Genomic DNA, 21736 nt, shown 5'->3' with positions numbered 1-21736 from the left:
CTCTTCTCGATGTTTACCTCTCCTCTCTCCTTTACACTCCTTCATTTCTGTCTTCCTTTTAGTTTTTTTCCCTCTTCCTCTCTTTTTAACCTTCCATCCTTTGCTTCCTCCTCCTGTTATTGTTATTATGTAGAAGGAGCTAATGGACCGGGTCATGTGTGTGTGTTGCCTGCCCAACCCTTATTGCCCCTCTTCATGGTACACACCCACACACACTCCATTCACCACAGTCAGTAACCTCAACACACACACACACACACACACACACACACACACACACACACACACACACACACACACACACACACACACACACACACACACACACACACACACACACACACACACACACACACACACACACACACACACACACACTTTCTGAGTTGTTTTGTTCTGCTGCCTGTAAACTGAGAAGAAAAACAGGGAGTGGATGCTTCGGTCAAATCCCCTTAAAAACTCCAATATTCACTAAGCTGCTCAATTCCTGGCCATATAAGCCTAAACAAACTTCAGAGTGCAGATAACATGTTTAATTTGATTCTGTAGTCACTTTCAGCAAAGATTCAACATCTCCTTCCACACATGGCTAATAGTTTAGGAAGTTGTTCATGTCCGGTCCTGTGGAAATCACAGTGCTCTTGCTCTGTCAATCTGCTGATTTGCACACCACTAGCATTGGTTTCTCATCCTCAACAGCTTAATATTCATATAACACAGTAAGATTCAGGAGTTTCCCTTCAAAATGATCATTTGTATATCAATTACTCAGTGTATTCTTCTTGCTTGACACTTTGGTGAACATAGGGTCCAAAAACAGAAAAATGTCTTGATGGAGATTCAGGCTGCATTTACAACAGCAAACCACATCAACATGTGTTTATAAACTCTCTAGGTACAATAAAGTCTTATTTATCAAATGTTTTATTCAGTTTTTGTATTGTTTCGTCCAAATTCAAGGTAACACAGGGTCGCAACTGGTACACAAATGATCATTTTGGGGGTGAATTATTCCTTTGAAGGGATATTTTGGAATAGTTCTAAAGTACTTTTCATAGTGGAGTCCTGAGGATCTACATACCTCCAGTGTTGTTGGCATTCGTTTCTTTTAGGATAAAACGTTTCCATACTGAATTAAACTAGAATGATAAGCATGTGTCTTCAGTGCGTGAGATATGTGGCTTTAAGCAGCCTGTATGTCGGCCTGTGTGACGACAGTATCATTGACCCTCAGGACAGTGAACTAACTTTGCACGACAAACACAGTCTCACCATCACTGTGTCAACACTCTGATTTCCCCTCAGATGTTTCCATCTGTTGAGATATGTACTCTCACATTTCTTTAATGCTCTGCTTATAGGAAAACACGCACATGCACACGCGCACACGCGCACACACACACACACACACACACACACACACACACACACACACACACACACACACACACACACACACACACACACACACACACACACACACACACACACACACACACACACACACACACACACACACACACACACACACACACACACACACACACGCACGCACACACAAACACAGAGGAATGAAAGCACTCAGGCTGTGGAACTTTCTCTGCATCCTTTTCCTCTCCGGCGGGTTTTACGACGTTCACGGTGCTACAGGAAGACAGTCAGCTCAACTGTAAAGGCTATACATTCCTCAACAACCCAACAATCACACACACAGTCACACACAATCACACACACACACAGCTTTAGTACAAGGCAGTGAGGTTTTAACCATGTTGTCAGGTTGAAGAGTGTCATTTGGTTCTTAATCATAAAGTAAGAATAACATTTCATTAAATGCACAGAATAAAAATGGTTGTTCCAACAAGGAAGACCTCTGTGTGGTTTCCGAGGCCATAGAGACAAAGAAAGCAAACAAAAGATGTAATAAATCAAGAGAACATTTCTTCAAGACACACCAGTTTACGTACAACCTAATCTCTATTGTATCCATTACAGAAAACTCCCATTCTGCTGTGTATAAAATGAGCAGTAACTCCTCACTTTGCTTTTGACAAACGGCTCCTGGTATCAGTTTACAGAAGTGTGTCAATCTCTGGTGCTGATACCCTCAGCTCTCAGTCTCAGCTCAGATATTTGATACCAGCGTTACTGTTTCTACAGTTGAAACCACTCCTTTAAAAGGATTATGCTGCTGGACACACACAGCTTTAAGATCTTTCTCTTTTTATTGTGAAAGATAAGAGCTGAAAACAGGCTCGAGGATTAACCATTAATCCATTTGAAGTGGCTCATTTCTGTGTTTGTTTGGTGAGGGCTCAAGTATATTCAACATTTTCAGTCACAGTGAGACAGGTAAGTTGCCCTAAAATAAAGTAAAGGCTTTAAACTGATTGATTTTAAGGTCAATTATGAGAATCACAAAAAGACCAATTCAAGTTAAACAGGCAAATTGAATGATTTATTCTTAATCTCTTCATGCTGCCTCCTCCTAATCCCCGTATATCTACCTACAGCATCCTTTAGACAAACATTCCTGTCGGGTTAATTCACTAATCAGTTTGTTCAGAGAAATTTGATTACTTTGCTCCTTTCATTGCGTCTTCCCCATCCTCTTAACTCCTCAAATCCTCCCCCTTTAATCCTCTTCTCTCTCTGATGGGGTTATGGTCCTGGTGCAGGAGGCTGCGACCATCTGAGAGGAGAGGAGAGGAGAGGAGAGAGGAGAGGAGAGGAGAGGAGAGGAGAGGAGAGGAGAGGAGAGGAGGAACAGGGACATTTTAGAGCCAAAACGAACAGAAGAAACATTAAAGAAGATGAAGATCTGATTTGCACATTGTTACCTTGGAGCCAGCTGGTATCTCCCTCCGCTGCGATGCGATCGACCTCTGGGATGTGGATGAAAATGCTCCCCTCTCGTTCCTCCACCTCCTCCTCTCTCCCTCCTTCCTCCTCCTGTCGTATCCCCTCTCCAGCTCTCACTACCACCTGGAGGCTGACCTAAAGTGAGAGATGTATCATTTAAAAAGGCAATCTTACAATGAGAATTCATACTTGAATAAACTACGTCCTGCCAACATCAAAACAATTTAAGTTATCGCACAAAGGAGATTTTGTATGTTGTGTTTATCTGTGATTGACTGGTTTGAAATGCATTGAGCTCTAATTGTAAATTTGGCATTTATTTCTATTAAAATGGGCTAAGATTTGTAGAAATTGTACTGTAGTTGTCTGTTAATGTGGATGTTGTTGTGAAGTACTGGCAGATGTTTATCCCATTACAAAGTGCTTTAAGTAAAACACCAAGTCCAACTTTATACTTTGTCAAATGGGAGCGGTAGCCTAAATCAGGTCGCCATACTACCGTCATTGCAATCACTGGGTGTGAAAGTTCAGAAAAGAAGCACATAAAAGCTTGCCATGCGTAAGTGGATGTGTCACTCCAGGCCACAAGCAACACACATGTTCTAAGATCTGTTTCTGTGGTGGGCATGTCTTTAAGAAAAGTGCTGAGATTGAGACTAAAAACCCCCAAAATGGAGGAAAGTGAGAATAGTTAAAACAGATCAGCGGAAAACTGTTGAGGAGAGGTGTAGGTATGGAAGGAAAGCGTGCTCCACGAATGGGAACCAATCATAAATGAAGTGATTCTATTTACTTTTTTTGGACATAATCAAACTGCAGAGACATGAGAGAGCAGCATTACTGGATTCACTGTTATAGAGTGTAATTGCAAAGGCAGGCGGGCAGAGGAGATATTTGCTGAGGAGACTAAACATCAGGCCTGATTCCAAACAAAAACCAAACCGGGCCCTCAACGATACCACATAGCGCCACCACTGCTCTCACGCACACACAAACTCTCTTGTCTCACACACACTCTCACACACACTCCAATCCCCACAGTTCTGTAGTAATGATTGGTGTCTGCGTCTGGCAGAAATGAAACACTGAGGTATAAAGAGTGTATAGCCTTCCATCTATAAAACCAGAAACATCCTCATGAGACCCACAAAGGGTTGACTTTGGGCAAAACGCAGACAGTTTGGCGCAATTTGGAGGCTCTGCGACAACATGCCAGGCAGAGATATGGATAAGGTTTACAAGTAACAGGGTTGAAAGGAAACTGCGGGTTCAGATTTCATAATTTACTGCTGACACCGTGCTCAATTGTAAAGGACGGCACAACCAAGTGAATCATAGTCCAATCTCAGAAATCATCGACTATCTGTCAACGGCCGATACTTTGAGGGATCCGGTGAAGCAAGCCGATATCCTGGCCAAGACTTACTTTACTGTGCATTGTTTACATCCTGATGAGCAGTTTGAGACACGAGAATGGAGTTGGAACTGAGTAGCAAGCTACAACAGGATTGTTTCCCAAGTAGCCATCTCACCCTCAAATAAAATGCTGTTTCCAGGTCTAACAAAAGCTAAATGGTCGTACCTCTCTTACTTGTATCACACATTGATTTATAAAAGTGTTATTCGATCAGGCCACTAGTTATGAACCCCTTTTTATTTGCAATGGCAGCCTGGCAAAAGACAAAGACTCTTGAGGGAAGCAGGTAGGAGTTGTTTACCTGCATGCAACCAAAGGCTGCTCAAACCTAATTAGTTAATACAACCCAGACTATAAAAGTTCAGTACAGCTGCTTATAGATTCTGCATTCATAACCAGATGTCTGAGATTGATCATATACAGACAGGCCACACTAAAACATGGTAGGTGGGTGAGGGTGAAAGGGTTTGAAAATCTGTGAATAATACCAAGGAAAAGCTTCTGGAGAATGTCAGGGCTCTGTACGCAGCACCAGAAAGTGAATAACAGTGGAAAGAAACAGAGAGAAACGGTTAAGAAAAAAAATCAAGAAAAATAAAAGGATGAGGAGTTATACGGAGGGGAACGACTGTGGGGAAGGGGAGCACAAAGAGGGGGGAGACAGAAGAGAGAGGCCTGTAATCAGTGAGTCTTGTTGTAAGTCTTAAAATAGAGCTCTCTCAGCCTATAAACAGAAACCTACTATTACTAGTGCACTGACAAAGCACGTCTGGAGCTAAGTGTGCACGTGTGCGTGCGTGTGCACGTGCACAGGGTGGTATGCATTAAGGCCGCAGCACACATGGAGCTCGTTACAGCGCGGCCCTCTGGGTAATGTGGTTCGGTGAGGGGCACCAGAGAACTACAACCACAGATGAACTGTCAGAGTGAAATGTTTGGCTCCGGCAGTATTTTGATCAGTTTTGCATTGGAGCCTCCATGTGTTTCTAACATCTAACGCACACATCACTGAGAGCCGTTTTACTTCTCAGTACTTCGGACAATTATTAGAAATAAAGACTAGCTCCAAAACTAGAGCCACAAGAGCATAAAACAATACAGACATAATAATATCACATTTATATTGTCAATAGAGGGCTATTTTGCCTAGTTATTGGCTGGTTTACAGTACAAAAGTATGCATGGGAAGACAAAGAGGGATGTGACGTGCCACAAAGGTTGCCAGCCAGATTTGCACAAGCTACGATGTGGTTACAGAGTATGCATCCTAGCCACTGGGCCACCAGGGCGCCCTACAAACATCCAAACATTTCTTGATTCAGGTCAAAACGTTTTTCTCTCTCTGACCTTTATTTAACCAAGATGGTCACAAGATCTAAAACTCTTTTTCCAAAGACTCCCAGCATAAATAGAGCATAATTATGTTACACGAGAGAACACAGAAAACGCATTTCTACAGAGAGTGAATATCGAGTAAGAGTTAGAAAGGAGAACAAAATAAAGGCATCAAATGACTTTGAAAACATCTCAATGAATATAAAGCTTTTAACCTGAACATTTTATTGTTACATTTAAACATGATTTGGTTTAAAACCACCAAAGATGATATTAAAGTTGAACATTTAAAGACACATTTCTTTTTTTCAGTAAGCATTGTGGCCCTTGTGTTTTTGAGAAACTGTGTCATTTTGATTTATCTGTTTTAACATTTAACAAAACTGAATCTGCAATAATATCTTAACCAAGCGATGAATTGACTTATAGAAAAATAACCTGCAACTATTTTAATTAGAGCAAGCCATTTTTCAGGCAAGAACAGTAGAAAAACAAGTTTTCAGCATCTCAATTTGGAGACAGAACTTAATGTGTTTAAGAACAATACATTTAAAGACATTACCTTGGGTTATGGGTGGATACTTCTTAATATTTATCACATTTTAGAGACCATATTAGTCCTTGATTGAAGTATGAAAAAATAAAGCATTAGTGGCAGCCCTACTGAAAACAACCTGTAATCTGTGGTTCCTCTATAAATACATGAGTCAGACTTGTGCCTCACCTGTGTGTCTGTCTCTATTTGTGGGTCCAAGACCTTGTTGTGGTGCTTTGGGTCTGGACTGCAGGACCCTGCCTCGCTTCCTGCAGGTTTCTGTAAGTTTCTCTCTCAGGCAGAGGAACTGAGACAAACAGGACGGCTGGAGAGAGTCAGAGAAAAACACACAATGGATTAAATCTCAATGTCTTTCTTCTCATTTCTTGTAAAAAGTGTGTGTAATATTTTCATCTCCCCAAAATCATGCCACATACAACACAACCATACACATTGCCCTTTTTGTTTTCCCGTCTCCACTCACATCGCGGTCCAGCAGCACAGTGCTGCCTGAGCCACTGTGTGCCAGCAGGTACTTTGAGTGGAACAGCCGTCCATCGAAGCTCTGCCAAGGCATGAGGGCGGCGCTGGGCAGCGGGCAGCCGCTTGCACAGTTAGCACCCAACAGGTGGCCCAGCCCGCGGACGTAGAGAGATCCCAGCTGCACCGCACGGCTGGACAGGAACTGCAACTGAGAATCAAGAAGGAAAGATGTTTGGGTTTACACTTGGTCGTTCGTTCATCTTCATCATGAGGATTGATCATTTGAGGACAAGACAGCTAAGACTGCAGCAACAGTGGCTGTGTCTGAAATCATTCACTCACTTCCTACACTACTCTAGGGATTCCTATGTAGTGGAATTTATAATCGCCGTAACTATTAAAACACATTTGGATACTCAGATAATTTCTCTGTAGTTACATAATGGCTGTTGTACAATTCATACATTCCAGATCAATGTTTGTGGACTAAATGAACCACAAAAGAAAGTTGTGTGGAATTCTCACTTAACCAATTGCTTGGAGTTGTAGAAAATGGCGTTATCAATGTAGCGGCAAAAAGGGTCATTTTCTCTCACAATAAACACTTTTACTTTACTCCTCCTTTATCCTTAAGTGCAATGCATTATATATTATATTGTAGTATACATTGCTTGTGTAACACAGCTCTCTGCAGAATAGCATCCTTTAAACAGTCTTGCTGTAGAGAGCCATCTGTTTCTTCAATATACTTGGTGTCACCGCCCAGAACAAATTTCCTAAGTTTTTACTCACAGCTGCTAAAATAATTAGTGTTTCCCAAACACAATTTGCACAACATTATCTTCTCAATACTGAAGCATAAATCAGAGAATAATATACGACACAGACCACCCACTTCACTGCCACGAGCTAACAAGTTGAAGTGATTGGCTGGTCTGGTTTTTTAATTACACAGTGAACCCTCTACTACACTAGATGTGTTCAATGCAATAAAGGTTCACACAAAGAAGAAAGTTCAATAAGGCAATAGATGTTGTATTTACATTTGTGATTAAACACTTTGGTTCGATATTTTTCTAAATAGATAGTTGAAATAGGTCCTTTGATATTTAAAGAAACAGAAATGCAAAATCTATAATAATGATATAAATGAGTCAACAAGTTATAGACCATAGTTTGATAAAGAAATCTTTAAATATAGAATAGTATATCCAATTCACTTCACGCTTTTTATAGAAACAAAAAAGTATATTTTAGTGACTGTTGGTAGACTAATCACTTCTTTAAATGTTGTGTCTACAAAAGGTGGGAGTTTCTTGACAATCAGCATTGAAAAAGCATTACAAGAAATCAATAATCAACTAAATAAACCTTAATTCACCTATACTACGAAAAACAATCAGTCAACCTTTATTAATTTGTTTTATGTTTAGTCCAAAATGTTTCTGCAAAATAAATGCTAGTCCTTTGTATTTGTTTTGTATGATCAGTTTCAGTTGACCCAGGAAAAACAGGGCGAAGGTTACATTGTTTGCTGACAAAGACCATAAAAGGCAAGAAGAAAAGAAGAAACTGGAGGAGGACAATAAAGAAAGAGAAGATGAGGAGGATGAAGAAGAAGCTAAGAGCTAGCTAACTGTGACGACAGCAGGCAGATGTTCTCCGCGTGTGTGTGCGCGCTCTGCTCTCACCTGTCCTCTGGCAGATAGCACTGATAACAGTGATTACACACACACATGCACACACGCACACTCGCACTCACAGCCCTGCCTGCCACCTGCTTCCAGTCAAACACAGCTTCACCTTCTGAAAACAATGAACCACTGGACAGAGACACAAAAGCCTGAAGGAGCACACAAACACACTGCCACAAAGAGAGAGGGAGAGAAAAGAGATAAAGAGCAACGTGAAGAGGGACATAAAAAAGGGAAAGTGGTAAAGAAAATATAAAGAAAAAGAATAGGAGAACACACAAAGTAAGAGAGACAAAGACAGAAACCTGTGTGTGTGTGTGTGTGTGTGTGTGTGTGTGTGTGTGTGTGTGTGTGTGTGTGTGTGTGTGTGTGTGAGAGTGTCCAGCGGGGCGGAGTGTGCTTGGTGTAAATAGCTCCATGTGGTGAGCGTCAGCCAGGACAGACAGGCGACTGTCGCCAGCACACTCTCTAGGTCTCACACAGACACACAGACACAGACACACACACACACACACACACACACACACACCGCAATCACAGTCCCATGGGGAGGAATGTTGCAACGGACCCAACATATCCCAAAAACTACCCACAACCCCTTTCCCCTTTCCCCTACACACACACACACACACACACACACACACACACACACACACACACACACACACACACACACACACACACACACACACACACACACACACACACACACACACACACACACACACACACACACACACACACACACACACACACACACACACACACACACACACACACACACACACACACACACACACACACACACACACACACAGTGCAACTCCTTTTCACCCAGTAGAACAAGCACTCATGCACACACACTATTAACATTTTCATTAAAGAATGTGTTATTGGGGTGCGTTGGCAATAAAACAAGAGACAGATCTGATGTGATGTGCTGAAGGGAGCATGCTACTGTGCACACAAACACCCAATGGTAATGCATGTGTGTTAAACCATCTCCGAGTGCATATGTGAGCACACGCATGTGTTTAGTTTGTGTGCGTGTAGTTAATCCATACACTAGTACACTAGTCAGTCAGTTAACCCCCCTGTTGCAACTCCTAACTTCTCCCAGACTGCATATCTAAATCAACGCCCAGCCCTAATTATTGTGTAGAAAACAGTCGAGCACCAAAAATACAAATTACTAGACATAAGTATGGTAATTAAGCAGTAAAAATAAATGGGGCTACAACAAGGCAGCAAACAGCACAGCCGTTTTCTCAGAGAATGGAAAAACACAGCTGACTCTCTGATCCTCCAGTCTGTGAGCGCTCATGAGTCAGATCCACGAGAGGAGACCGAAGTAACCATTAAGCATCGCTGATTCCGGGACATTTGAGACTGCAGCTATTGAGCGTAGATATTATTGAATTACCTATGAATTACTTTTATGATTTAAGGGGCTATTTAGTAATAATTGTGGAAGAGCCCGAAGTTGAAATGAATCCCAAATATATTCAAATAACGTTGACAATTGGGTGAGAAAAAGAAGCAAATCCTCACATTTAAGAAACTGGAAAAGGGGAAAGTTCTGCGTCTCTGCTTGAAACTCAAATCAATTGATTGTCAAAAAACATTAGTTCTTCATCACTGAGCATCAGATTGCTGCTCTGAACATTCAGATTTGAATGAACTACAAATGTCTGCCGGCAGTTTTTCTTTGTTTATACATTAAAGCAACACCAACAATCAAAGCTGTTCATGTTTTTTGTCCCATGGTGCAACTTAGATGACATACTGAGCTTTCAGCATGTCTATTCATAAATGTGTGTATTTGTATACACATTTATGAATACTCTACGTCCAAGTATGTGTTTTCATTTGAACCTGGGAAACATTGGATTTTTTTAAACACATAAATGTGAAATGCTTAATGGACTTTATTTATATAGCACTTTATCCACCCTTTACGACCACTCAAAGCCAGCGCTCACCCATTCATACAGGCTGCCATGCTTAATGAGACTGCATACACACACATTCCCTTCATAGTCGCCCAAATTAAACAAGAAATTACCATTAGCAATACAAACATGCTGCAGTTGAAGCACAATTGTTTTGGGTAATTTGTTTGTTTATTTGTTTGTTTTTCTTGGGGCACAATCAGCATCTTATTTATGTTTTCTCCCCATTTTTCTCCTCACTTTCTATAACTGGAAGCACTTTCTCAACTGTGTTTGTCACGAGAAGGCCTTGTTTACAGTCAACTGCAGGGCACATTGTCTTTGTGCGGCAGGAAACTCAACAACTTTAGGGTGCATCGGGACGAAGGGGGTGAGTAAAAATCAGAAACTGATCTGTTCTTTTAAAAAAATAGAGTAATGAAGAATGTGTGTTTGTTACTAACCTTGATGTGTTGAAGCTCCTTAGGGGATTTAAGTCTCAGGCACACAGCCTGACTCAGGTAAGCATCACAGTCCTCTTGAGACAACGTTTGTATCTGAAAACACACACACATACACACACACACCCGCACAGTGAACAATATATGGTTAGCCAATTCAATCACATCCCAGTGTGTGTTCTGTGTGGCTCAGTTTGTTTTGTCTGCTGTCTGTGCAACAATTCAACAGAGAAAGGAACAATGCTGAATGCAGAAACAAGGCTGCCCAGTTGTGTGTACAAAACAAACAAACCCTGAAGCTATTTAAATTGAAGAGTGACGAGGGAATGTGAATGCAGCGGCGAACAGACAACAACAGCTACTGTTGTCTGTCGGCCTGACCACTCATCCAACGGCAGCCTGACAAGATGCTGCTCCGTCTGTCTGATGGGCCTTCATCCATTTAAATGATTGGCTCCAAGTGTCCATCTAAATCTGCATCCGTCTAAAAGGCTGCCTGTTCATTCAAGTGTTCAACTGTTTGTTAAAGTCTGTACAAACAAAGTGCTTCTGGGTAGAGACAAGTTGTAAAAACAAACATTTTTCCTAATTTAGCTGGTTTGTTAAAATATCACAGATTGTTTGATTCTGGACACCATACATGTTTTTCTCTTGTGTTTATAGATTCATTTTAAACTACATGGTTCATTGTATGGACGAGATCATAGATAATGTAATAGTGAGTGTAATAAAACCCTAACAATAAGTTGCTAAATTCAATGATTTGTATTACTCTAAATATCCTGACCACTTTTTTAAAAGAAAAAGGAAAGCTATTTAAAAATGAAGAAGAATTATGCAAGAAACGCACCTAAAGCATCTTATACATTGTGAAATTGTGATTTTTTTATTAAAGTAATATTAAGAAATATCAATCAGATCTAATAAGCACTTGAGATTTGTTCTTTTGGAAATAATCTTTGTTTGCATGCCTTTTTGTTTCTTCTCAGTTGATAAATAAATCTGCAGTATCATTTTTGTTTAGATTCTGCAAAATGACGCATGCACCTTTATCCAGGTGTTGTGCTCCCGTGATCTCTGTTGTGTTCAAGCTCGATCAGATGACGTCTATGCAATATGTACAAAGCAAAAACACAAATCTCTGCTTCTTTAACATACTTTTAAAAGTGATCTCTGTGTTAGGAAAACAAGGCATTACAACGGAATTACAAACAGCCCATTAAAATATAAAACCAAAATAAGGAGCCAATTGTAAAAAAAAAAAGGTGAATAAGGTATTGGCTCTTAAGATATTCAAAGCTCCTGGGTGGTTATCAGAGCCGTTGTTGATGTAAGAGCCGGAGTTACAAAGACCAGTGTCTGCGGCTAAACTGGGCACTCTGCGTGATAGTGGCTACCATTAAGCCAAACAACGGAGAACAGACTGTCAACAAGTGATGTTTAACTCCAAATCACAAGTCGACAAAGGGGGAATAATTGTTGTATATACTGCTGTAGTAAATCCCAAATCAAACGCTGACTTGTGTGTTTAATACATTTAGTCTTTCATGTTGTGTTGACATAAATCACCAGGTGTAACTTTACTGCCCGTACACTGCCATTATCTGGACTGAAAAGCCTCACTAGAAACTCATGCCTCCTCATTTAACATTTTAACATATTCATTGAAGTTTAGGCCAAACATGCAGCCTGACCAATGAAAACCAGAACAGCCACATCACTCTCAGTGAAGCATCCATGACTATTAATGTGTACGTGTTTTTTAACTAGAACACCCACCATGAAGAAAAACCACCTACTTGTATTTTCAATTAAAATAACATCAAACTTAACAACATTTTCTATTCATTGTTTCTATAAACATAAATAGTGACACTTTTATATGATTCTTGAGATATAAGAGCAATACGTCCCATAATGAAATCATTAGATTGCTTTGTTCAAATCTTTAGTGGGCATTTCTGTTTTAATAACATGTAGTTAGACAAAGTATTTCCACATTTTCCTGTTGAATTCATTTGCCTTAAAATATCCCTCCTCTGCATTTATTTGAGCTTGGCTATTGATCTCAGTTTCTTTGCTTCCTTATCCTAAAAAACTATCAAAGAAACACGAAAGAGTTGTTAATACCTGGAGGGCTATGTAGGTGACGAGGCAGAGAGCAGCCAGGAGAGAGTCTTCCACAGCTCCATACAACTCCGAAAGCTCCTGGCAGTCAAACATCGAAAGGAACGACTTCAGGCGAAGAGCCGAAACCTCAGGACCATTACCGAACCATAACAAATCCAGACTGGGCTGATCACCTACACATTCAAACAGAGAAACACATACTGAGGGTCTTTGATTTGGAAAACACTGCAGGAAATGAGACAAGAGTTTTTAATGTATTAAGCACAACCACGGGCGATGTCTCACAGTCTTACCGACACCCAGTTATGCCTAGGACTAATTTAATTACAGAGGAAATCCTAGGGAGCATTAAAAAACTTTTAAAAACACTCATAAACTCGTCGTCTTGATTATCATCACCTGGCGTTCCGAGATTGAAATCAGATTTTGTATGTGAAGTATGTGAAAAAAACAGCAGGTACAGTACTTGGGAGGCTGATTGGAACAGGATGGACCAGATCAGGCTCCTTCAGAGTGTTTCCAGCGTAGACGAACCATTCCCTGATGGCTGGGAGGTCTGCACTGCTGCCTGAAAACACACAGTGTCAGAGTTAGGGTTAAGCCACTTATACACACACACTGCAACCCTGACATTATCTATACTTTACCCCAAGGAGCTGCATGTGAAAATGTTAATGTTCGAATCATTCCTGCTTGATATCAAACAGACTTTTACCTGGCAGCTCCCGAGCAGGGACGTCATTAAACTGATACTGTGGTAACGAGTTGATGCCACACTTTAGAAAAGGGGACCTTATTCATCTCACTGGTAAGGTAAGGTCTTAAGACTAACTGTGTCCTGTGGTGGATAGAACATGTGTTTGAGATGCAGTAAAATCACTATCAAAGCTTCCTGGTGACACACCCTGTTCCCCCCCTGATAATGCAACATTGTAAACAGCAAATCTGTGTAGAACTTGGCAGGAAGAGGGCTATGGAGGTCATTTATGAGCTAATTATGATCCGGCAATGTAACATGTCAGGCCGCTCTTCACAGGCATGATAAAGATAAGATAAAAATGACTTTATTAATCCCAAACTGGGAATTGTTTGTGTTGCAGCAGCATAATACAATACAAGGCATAGCAAATAATTAGAATTAAAAAGAAGAAATAAAAATAAACTGGCATTAGAGAAAAGATATATATACAGTTAACTATGAAGATAAATAATCTATAAACTATCAGACAAGTAAACACTAATGAAAATAACAAAATATAAAGCAGGATATTATGTACATAACAGTGCAATGAATGTATTTAATATCCTGGGTATACTTGGGATTCTTCTCAGAAAGCTACATTTGCGTGTGTACCTTTTTGTGACCTTATGTTAGGTTTGTTGTTTTCTTACTTTATGCATGTGTATCTGTGTGTGTTTAAGACCTCCAGTAATGTGCTGTCCTACCTTCATGCCCGTTGAGCAGCAGCAGCCCATAGATGCGTTGTCTGCAGGGCTTGTAGACGAGGGCCTGAGGCAGCAGCTCAGTGTCCTCCTCATCCTCCAGGGTGTTGCTACATTCAATGACTCCCTCACACACAACACTGTAAAGCATGAAACCCTCTGCTGCTACATGCTTCTCTCTACAGGCCTGGAGAAGAACACACATTTAAACATAATGAGCCAATGTGACATTCTGAATATATAATGGGGTTACAGTAACAGAGTAATAACTCAAGGTAGACTTGAAAGCAAGAGTAAATGCTGTACACTACTTATGCTCCTATCTATCTCTTTAAGTCAGAGGAGGTTTTGGCTCTCAGGTCTTCATCGTTGATCCTGAAGAAGACTAGAGGGCTTAAATGTAATCTGAGTAAAGAGAAATTAATATGGAGCCAGAGTTTTCAACATTTTTGTGCTTCTTTCTTTGTTCAGAAAGTTATAGACAGGACATACCTTTAATATTTCTGGACTAACAAGTTGCTCAAAGGCAGAGGGAGGTGCAGGGATGTCACAGAGCTGAAAAGCTTCCTGTCCAGGCAGTAAGTAAGAGCGAACCCCTCTCTTAAGTAGCTCTCTGTGAGGAGCTGACAGATTCAGAGACTGAGGGACAGACCCAGTCTCTTGCTCCTCTCTGCCCAACACAGAGCTCACAAGGTGGGACACAGCCATCACCATCTGCCCCTGGGGAGCACCAGAGTGTGCAGTGGGGTTGTCTATCCTAAGAAACAATACAAATGATTAAAAGCAACTTTTTCATTCAACAAATAACAACCCTTAAAGTAAAACCCAAGTCACCTGTATGTTGCCTTGGCGTTATTCCTGACTTGCAGCATCTTGTCCTCTGACACCACGTCGTTACCTAGGAGACAGGCCAGCAGTGGTAGCTGGGCAACAGTCAGTCCGATGGTTTGACAGAGCCTGTGTCGGTCGTACATGACCGTGGTGAGGCTGTGTATCCGCAGCTTTGCCACAGACAAGCAGGGGGCACTTTAAAAGATACAACTTTCATTAAATAAAGTCCCAAAACCAAATAAATCAATGTCAGCAATTTATCTGAAAGCAGGAACCCGAATAAGCCAGCTTTGAAAATCTATTCTTGGTCCAATTTCTTCTACTTTTATTACCTATACTGCATGGAATATTTTGTGCAAATGTTTTATAAGTTCATTTTAATGTCACTGAAAACAATATGCCTTTAGGTCGATATATTTACCTTATATTTAACAAACCTGTCATATATGATGAAGTCTGAGTCCTGTCCCAGAATGCCCATACTACCATGCTGACGAGCATAGCTGGCAATCTCATAGTCAGCCTCCCGCACTGAGCAAAACACCTCCTGACCCAATGACCTGCAAACATTAAAATATACATTAACAAAAGTATAACAAGAACGATTATTGGATATCAGATTTAAACTGTTGTAAAATATTGAATACATTAGAGTTGTTATTATCACAGTGTTTACATGATTGCATCATAATTGGTCTTCAAAATGCTGACCTGAGAGCAAAGGGTGTGAATGTTGCCAGACCAGAAGGCAAACAAAAGAGCTCTCTACCAGGCTGCTCTCCATAAGCTTTGATGTGACGAAACAGTTTGGAAATCTCCCCGTTCACTCTGCGTCTCCTCTTCACCTGTGGATAGAATGAGATGTTTTATACAGAAGGAGGATGATCTTTAAGTCCCTCTGCAAGTTAATACTTAAATATGAGAGCCGTTTCATACTTTGTTCTCATGTGTCCGACATGCTATGACATTATTGAAGGGATAGTTTGGATCTGATAGGATAACAATAAAGTTGAACTTAACATCTGCACTATAGTGCTACAGACAACTCTGTATAAACTATGTAACTGAAGACAGTAAAGGCCTGATTGCAATATATTTGATTATTTGAACGCCACAAGTTCAGAGTTCCTTTCCTCACCCACTCACGTCTCTTCTGCTCTTCAACCACTCCGTCAAAGAAGAAGACCAGTCTGATGCCAGCTGAGGTGAAGGCTCCCACCCAGGCCTTCAGCTCATCCATATACTCCCTCCACTGGCCACCACACACCCAGTCTTTACATGAGTACCAGTGGCGCAGGCAGGCCATACCATCCACAACAAGTGTGGGTCCTGATGGGGGGGAAACACAACTGTAAGAGTCTGCATTCTAATCCAAATGATCAACAGAAATACCTTTGTAATTTCCTGTCATTTTCTACTTGTTTGGTTTCATCAGATCATCAAGGTTTTGTTCCTGATGGCTTCCAGCTATTCACAGTGATATCCTTGGCTGTCACTGATCGTGCTTTGTCTGTATTCCTGTTAGCACTGCTCTTATAATTCAAACTACCAGCTTCACTTGATTGAGTCTACGTATCAGCTATGAGCATCAGGGTTTTGATAATCAGGTAGCCAACGATCATTTAAAACAAGACACTTGACTGAGCCAAAAGAACATACATAAATTGCTTTAAATTTACGTCATGCTATAAATATCTATATTATGAAATTATTTATATAAAATGTATTTTTGATTTGTTTGAGTTCACAGTTAGTTTTTGGCTCAACCCCCACACCAGACAGATGCATGTAATAACAACAGTCAAAGACTACACAAAGATGCAAAACAACTTCAACAAGACACAGAATAACAACAAGAACAAGCACAAAAAGATTAAATAAGACTGCAAATAGATCTGAAGCAGCTGCAAAGAGACACAAAAGATCAAACCACCATAAAGAGACACAAAACGACTATAAAGGACGCAAAACAACTGCTAGTAGACACAAAAATACAACAAAGATTAACAAAACAACCCAAATAGACACACAACCTCCGCTTATGACCACTTGCACACTGATATTAACTCAACTGGTACTGTTAGCCATGGTAGTGCAGCCTGTCTGTCTTTTGGCAGCGTGTTGCCTGGACATTTCTCTCAGGTTCACAGTCACGCAGGCCTCGGGACAGCAGCGGTCCACGAAGCTTTGAAGACCTTTCACACCCATTCCTGCAAAGAAACAGTAATGTGAGTTCATTCGCAACGTGTGAGGGAACCAGCAGTTTATTGGACTTTAATGGTATAAGTATTTGGTGAGTGTTCGGTTGCACCTCGCTGCAGGACGATACAAACAATGTGACTATTCAATGAGAATACATCCTGAATGCTAACCGTTAGCTCCTAACCTCTAAACTCATTCATTGTGAGTCTTCTGCGTGTCCTGTGCTTAAAAACAAACTCGTCTTATGTCCGTGAATACTTTCGCCCCATATTACGGCTTCACATAGTAGAGACTTACTTTAAATATTGTTGTAGGTGAGCTGCATATCGTTGTGTCAACTTGGGTGTAAATTCAAATTACTTCCGTTATGCTACGCGTCGTACAACGTCATCACGTAGCAAAACAAAGCACACGTGCTCGGCGCACGTAGCAGCCAGAGTGAGTGTGCAGGGTTGGGGTCAAATTACTCTGAAATTACTGAACTGAATAGAAAATTGCAACAAGTATATACATTACATTTTTACTTAAATAGACGATCGAATCTGAATTATTTGGATGTATTCAGGATCAAACATTGAAAATAATGCACTTACACAAAAAATAGTCTTTCTTTTGAAAGTTTTAAAAACATTTTCAAGAAAAGTCACCATAAGCAAAAAAGGCAACCTAAGAAAAGTTACCTACTTTTAAAAAACAGATCATATTTGACTTGTCCTGTAATTGTCCATTCGTTTGGTGCCGATGTTGTTTAATCAAATTCCCAGGGAGCATTATCATATATTTTTTTAATGCATTTTTTAAAATGTGATTTATTTTTAAAGACATGATCAGAATGTTGTCAAGTAAACCTTGACAATGTGACTCAAATCAATAGGGTTATTTATTTATTGTAATCTGATAATGTTATCCCGGTTACATGTAATCCGTTACAGGCCAGCCCTGTGTGTGTGATTAATACTGTTATAAAAGACTGTGCAGTTATCCCTGAAACACAATTTGAACAAACTTAAATCATCATTGTGCTGGCGCAGTAATGAAAAAATAAACATCTTAATGTGGCATGAATGAGAATAGACTATTGAAGTTTTTGTGGGCTCAGTCCACCCATAATAACTCCCCAGACTAGGATCAGAGACGGGCTAATTGCTCTCCAGGCTCTCCTGGAGAATGGGGGCTCTTTTCTGGAGTCACAAGCTATTAGGTCTACCTTCTCCACACAAAGCACCCCCGTCCCTTCTACTCTATTGTCTGAGTCGAGCAGGAATAAAGAAAGGGACATATGCTGGGTGTCAGTCCAGCTGTCAGCATCTGTCGTTCCTCAGCCAGATGCTCTGTGGACTGGGAAGACAATCCAGCCCCTCCCAGTCAACTGATCTTCAAGGAGGGAGGAGCTGTGTTGTAAACCTGCCCTCCGTTATTGCACTGGAAAGTTATGACCACAAAACTCATGAAGACCACATAGGCATCTTGGTTGTAGACAGAACTTGGGCAATGTTTTTTTAAATTGTATTTATTGATTTAACCCATATCTGACGAGGTAAGATCAACAATCTCCCTTGGAATAGAGACCTGCCCAAGACGGCGACATAAAGAGTTACAGATAACAACCACAAGAAAAAAATAAAAGTAATACATGAATGTCTTGAAATTCTGCACAGAGACCAATTACTTTTTCTTTTTAAAGGCTTTTCCGAAGATGAGGGGAGCAGTCTAGTCCGTGTTGTGATCTCATACTGTAAATAATCAGATATGATGTATGGCGACAGTGTACCCACAATGGCTCTCATAGTATTTCCAAAAACACCTGGGACTACAATGATCGAAGATTCAATTTAAGTCTATAGGTGTGTATACATGCTCTAAATATCAACCAATCAATGTCAAGAATAAGAAAAATCTGTTACATAATTCCTTCCAGCATATGTTTACAACATTGCACTATTTTAATAGCGTTTATCTTTGATCAAAACAACTCTGACATTGTATTTTGTTTTTCATTCTTGTAGTGTGATATATTAATCTTGTTTTACCAACTCTTATGCCTATAGTAGCTAAATGTTTATGTTACTCTTGTTCAGTTAGTTTGTCCTAGTTTTTAGTACAATTTCTATTTTGGTCGAAATACAATGAAACAACAGAACAATTTGATTCAAATTCTTGGTGTGTGTACTCATATCGGGCCAACCTGTGCAGATGTTGAATAAACAGCCGCTCTACCTCTTCGTCTCTTCGCCCACCTTTCTCAAAAGTTACATGTTCATGTTCAAAACTTTTGAGCTTTAAAGCTCCAGGTGATGTCTCAGATAATCAGACTGAATTGCTATTTTTATTTTCAACATAAACAACAACCACTATGCAATACAAAGTATATCAACATACAACGGGAGTGTAGTCACATAAAACAATACAGAACTAGACGAGGAAGAGAGGAACCAATGACCAAAGCTTTCAACATATACAAGCACATACAGTATAGCTGCATGCAGTTTAAGGTTATCCTTTAAAGTTTTCAGTGCTATTTTTTTATAACATAGTGTTTTTACCCACCAGTATTGCTTTTTGTAATGGTTTAGTCTGAAAAAGAGATAGAATGTAACCCAGGAACAGGATATGTGTTCTTCCTGTGTCCCTCTTAAAATAATGCAAATACAATGACACTTGATTTTCAAAATGTTTTCAATCACATAGATTTAGATCTGTGTAATTCTGCTCTCTGCGGTGTCTCACCACTGGCTCTGAAAACTGCAATAATCAAGCAAACTAATCACACGTTGCTAATAAAAAACGTTTAGGGCCCACATCAAGCCACCTGCTTTAGGGTAATATTGAAAAAAAGATTGACTGACTAAACACAGTCAGGTTTTCAACCACACCACAGCACGGTGACTTATCATGTTAAGGTCTTTAATGAAATCAACCTAAACACAGACAGTGACAAAATCTCAGTATCATTGCTGGAACTCGGTAATGTATTCGAAGTTGACCACAACATATTACTAGATCAATTGAAAAAGCTGTGTGGGACTTCCTGGCACGGTATGAAACTCATTTGAACTATACTTTAAGGACAGGCACTACTAATCTATAGGTACTTACTCCGAGTGACAAATTCTGGGGCCCAAGCTTCCATTGTCACTGATTATGTATAAGATAAGTTACCATAACAATTGAGACAACTTTCAAATTTGTATTTTTTACATTAATGTGCATGTTGCATAATACTGTAGATTTGTAATGATGCATTTTCCAGCCTATCAAGAGGCTTTTAAAATTGTTGGTTTAACCTTAAATATGGGACAACTTTATCAACACGTGCTCTCAAAATGACTAAATGCTATTGCATGGTTTTCACTCGACAGGATGTTTCTTAAAGACTGCTATCTGAAAACCAATCACAGCTGTCTGACTAATGTAGTGCAGTAAAAAAAACATTATTTGTTTCTGAGATTCAGTCAAGTATAAGCATAATTACTTTGGTAAATGTAGTTAGTTACACTTCAGCACTACACACACTTTAAATTCATGCCCATATACATGTATGTGTACACAAAAGACCAGAGGTGGAGAGGGGTTTATATAATCCTGCATCCCATTTTCAGCAGTCAGTGTTTGGGTCTGTTGCCTATTCACGTTGTATCTTTTCAACTTCCTCCTCCTCCTACACTGACTCTTCCTTCTCCTCTTCCATCTCCTCCCCCCTATTGCCTCCCCCACTCCTGACCAAAGCTTGACTCAGGAGAAACAGAGGCAGATGTTTCAGGAGCACACGACTGCCCTCAGCCCTCCCCCAACCCCTCCCATTTGTACTGGATCAGCAGTTAACCCCCGGAAAGAATTGACCATACAAGCACGCACACACACGTACAAAGAACACTGCTGCACAAATCTGTACTGGCTCAACAGTTGTCCAACTGAATGAACAACACACACACACACACACACACACACACACACACACACACACACACACACACACACACACACACACACACACACACACACACACACACACACACACACACACACACACACACACCAAGTGCTGTCCAAATCCCCTCACTGTCGCTGATAGTAGCCACCCCGGGGTCAGGCCTGGTGTCAGCGTCCAGGGCCGAGGGTCTCTCTGGGCAGCTGGCCTGGCTAATCCTGCTGCTGGAGGCCACTGGTTCTCAAACTAAAGGCCAAGGACCCCCGGGGGGCCACGGGGCAGGGATCTCAGGGAGTGTGCGATTTGTTCAAAATGCAGGGTTTTTTGTTTGTTTGTTTGTTTGCTTGTTTCAAGCCAACATCATACATTAGATTTCATGGTGAAGCAAGACTTTAACTGTGACAACAATGTTATGTGGGAAACTAAAAGACATCATCATCACAAATATATTTCATCATCAAAGCAGATTCCTTTAAAATATTCA

The 21736-nt window shown here is 40.5% G+C and overlaps 1 protein-coding gene across 1 annotated transcript; it reads right to left on the bottom strand.

The window, feature by feature from the left end:
* Window positions 1-2436: 2436 nt before the first annotated feature.
* Window positions 2437-17711, bottom strand: fam120b (family with sequence similarity 120 member B). Its single transcript, XM_063880599.1, has 15 exons — window positions 17622-17711; window positions 17195-17332; window positions 16261-16451; window positions 15834-15967; window positions 15560-15682; window positions 15126-15317; window positions 14784-15048; window positions 14295-14478; window positions 13315-13416; window positions 12849-13021; window positions 10722-10814; window positions 6634-6840; window positions 6339-6474; window positions 2841-2997; window positions 2437-2692 (listed from the first exon to the last, which is right to left on the bottom strand). The coding sequence occupies exons 2-15, from the start codon at window positions 17328-17330 to the stop codon at window positions 2662-2664; spliced, it is 2124 nt and encodes a 707-aa protein (XP_063736669.1). The 5' UTR covers window positions 17331-17332; window positions 17622-17711; the 3' UTR covers window positions 2437-2661.
* Between the last annotated feature and the right edge of the window lie 4025 nt (window positions 17712-21736).

Source organism: Eleginops maclovinus, chromosome 4, assembly GCF_036324505.1.
Source record: "Eleginops maclovinus isolate JMC-PN-2008 ecotype Puerto Natales chromosome 4, JC_Emac_rtc_rv5, whole genome shotgun sequence".
In the NCBI taxonomy this organism is placed as follows: Eukaryota; Metazoa; Chordata; class Actinopteri; order Perciformes; family Eleginopidae; genus Eleginops; species Eleginops maclovinus.
Note: the sequence above shows the minus strand (reverse complement) of the source record. Positions and strands in the feature narration are given on the sequence as shown.